General features: G+C 34.6%; 1 protein-coding gene across 1 annotated transcript; it reads left to right on the top strand.

Annotated features, from left to right (window-relative positions):
- Positions 1–489: 489 nt before the first annotated feature.
- On the top strand, positions 490–2,371 carry LOC107938099 (caffeoyl-CoA O-methyltransferase). The gene is made up of 5 exons (XM_016871170.2): positions 490–1,139; positions 1,263–1,342; positions 1,444–1,588; positions 1,687–1,818; positions 1,916–2,371. The coding sequence occupies exons 1-5, from the start codon at positions 834–836 to the stop codon at positions 2,207–2,209; spliced, it is 957 nt and encodes a 318-aa protein (XP_016726659.1). The 5' UTR covers positions 490–833; the 3' UTR covers positions 2,210–2,371.
- Positions 2,372–3,086: the final 715 nt, after the last annotated feature.

Here is a 3,086-nt window from a genome sequence, read left to right as displayed (position 1 = left end):
TAATAAAGTTATATATTTTTATTTTTATTAATTTGTTATATATAAATTTTTAATTTTTTAATTTTTAAGTTAATAATTTAATATCAAAAATTAATGATATCTGTTAATTCATATGATCGACGGATGTGAAAATAAGGGGAGGGATTCTAAGGTCAAGAAATAGAGAAGAAGAAGATCCCTCCTATTAGGATGTCACTAAAATTTTATTATATAGAGCTGGACCTCATATTAAATTCCGGATTAACTTATTTTTATTATAAGTATATAAAAATATTAATTCTCAAACTTTCATTTTATCACATTCATAAAATAGAAAACTTAGGATGTATAAAGTTTGAACATGCATGCATAAGCCAACCATAAAAGTTTGTTGGATCCCACCAGTACCACTACGATTTATGCTTTAATTATTTGCCGATTAAAAACTAATCAACTAATTAGTGTCATCTGATTCTGTAAGAACTTGAGACCAATTTCTATTATTAATGATAAAGCAGTTTTCTTTGATTGCCATTGCTTTAACCACCTTAATAGAACTGACAATTACATCCATGATTTTGTCATTTGAGTCTCCACAAACCATAATATTGAGTTATCCTTAACAATTGATTTTAATACAACCCCACCTGCGTCACAATCCTTTACAATGGATCATAGCACAACGCAATAAGAAAATTAGGCTGAAATTACTTGCAAGTTTGGTAAGATGGTAAAACATAAGTAAAGAATAATTCATGGATTGACCTGACTGAGCCATCATCGAGTCATGACTCGTTGGCCTACTTTCGACCAATGCTAATTGCCGTGCCACAGTTGGGAGGTGTCTGGTGAGAATGGGTCCCAGTCCAGCTTTCGATCAATTTGGGACTTCACCAACCCCCGACCGGGGTGGCAAGCGGTCCAACCTGGATTTTCGACTTCATATAACCCCTTTGCATTTCTTCTTTCAACTCAGGTTTCCAATTCAAAGGAAATTGAAACTCGCTCAGGTCCATAAACAAAGGAAAGCAAAGAGAAAGAAGCTTTTCATTTCAAGGGTTTTAGCAATGGCAACCAATACGCAAGAGCAGCAATCTCAGGCTGGTAGGCACCAGGAAGTTGGCCACAAGAGCCTTTTGCAAAGTGATGCTCTTTACCAGGTATCATCTTCAATGTTTCAATTAGATTCTTTCTTTGCCTATTTCGAATCTTCAATTTCATGTTTGAGCTATGATTTGACGTTAGTTTTTTTTTTTTTAATTGATGGGTTTTTGGTTTTGCAGTATATCCTCGAGACCAGTGTGTATCCGAGGGAGCCTGAACCCATGAAGGAGCTCAGAGAGTTGACTGCCAAGCACCCATGGTTGGTTTACTAATTGACCCAGATCCAGTTTCTGTTTCAGATTTGGATTATGTAATTAAGATTTTACCCATTGTTGACTTGATTGGAATGAGTGGAAACAGGAACCTTATGACAACATCAGCCGATGAAGGCCAGTTCTTGAACATGCTTCTTAAGTTGATCAATGCCAAGAACACCATGGAGATTGGTGTCTACACTGGCTATTCTCTCTTAGCCACTGCCCTTGCTATCCCTGATGATGGAAAGGTAGTTAATTGATTGAAAGTTACCCAAAACAAGTCATATTTAAATAACAGGGGAAACTCATTACCGTCTATTTTTTTTTTTCATATATATATTTGCAGATCCTAGCCATGGATGTTAACAGAGAAAACTACGAGCTGGGTCTGCCTGTAATCCAAAAGGCTGGTGTTGCACACAAAATTGATTTCAAAGAGGGCCCTGCTTTGCCAGTTCTTGATCAATTAGTGGAAGATGTAAATTTCAACAATCCAATCCATTTTTTTTCTTCAGAATTTGTTAATAATCGAGTTAAATTTTATGCTGAAAAACAAAATTTTAAAAAAATGACAGGAAAAGAACCACGGATCCTTTGACTTCATCTTTGTGGATGCTGATAAAGACAATTACCTAAACTACCACAAGAGGCTAATTGAGCTGGTGAAAGTAGGCGGTTTGATCGGCTACGACAATACCCTATGGAATGGGTCGGTGGTAGCACCACCTGATGCGCCTCTCAGGAAGTACGTTAGGTATTACAGAGACTTCGTCATGGAACTCAACAAGGCTCTTGCTGTTGATCCCAGGATTGAGATCTGCATGCTCCCGGTTGGTGATGGCATCACCCTTTGCCGTCGCGTTAAATGAACAACCCTCACCACCACCAAAGCTTGACCCACCTCTTACATTCGGCACAAAAAAGTTGACACCCACCTTCTTTTTCTTTCCTCATCTTTATATTGTGTATGTTTATTTTTATCATAATGTCACGGTGGTTGGATGATTGAAGAATGCCATATTTTTTAAACATGATCTGACGTATCGAATCATAATGATTTTCTCAGTATTATACACCATGGCGGGCGACCGTTCTAACTTGGTTGTATAATTGCGTGGTTTCCTTCCACCCACCACTAAAGGAAAAAACTTTATGTTCCATTCAGACAGAAACGGGTACTTGTCAGATTTTACTTCCAGTAATCAACTTTTTAATTCTCTTAAAATCTCTCTTTTAATGGCAAAACCACTTTTGCTTATTATGAATGTTCAACGCATACGGATTGGGTGTATTATACCACTAAGAAGAAGACGATAATGAGCGTAATTTCTCCTAGGAAATATTATTTATCTATATATATGAACACAAAAATTTATCTGATAAAGGTCATTCATTCAAAATATATATGCTAAAAATCATGATGCAATATTTAATATAAACATTGTATAAAAATTTAAAGATAAAAGTCATCTAATTATGCTTCTTCTTTATTCTGTCTCTTAACTAATCCAATGTCTTTTTTAGTCCAATTCTGTTAAATTTGTAACGATTTGATAAAGTAATATTTTTTAATTGGTGTAATAGTAAATTTAGTCCCTAATATTTATAAATGATACAATTTAACTTAAAAATATTTATAAATTTAAAATCTTTTTTGGTATATAACTTTTGCTAAATCATTGATTTCATTAAAAATCAAAATGACACTCAACAATATAAATTAAGACAAAACACATCCTAAAAAAA

The sequence above is a fragment of the Gossypium hirsutum genome, chromosome A12 (assembly GCF_007990345.1).
Source record: "Gossypium hirsutum isolate 1008001.06 chromosome A12, Gossypium_hirsutum_v2.1, whole genome shotgun sequence".
Taxonomy (NCBI): Eukaryota; Viridiplantae; Streptophyta; class Magnoliopsida; order Malvales; family Malvaceae; genus Gossypium; species Gossypium hirsutum.
Note: the sequence above shows the minus strand (reverse complement) of the source record. Positions and strands in the feature narration are given on the sequence as shown.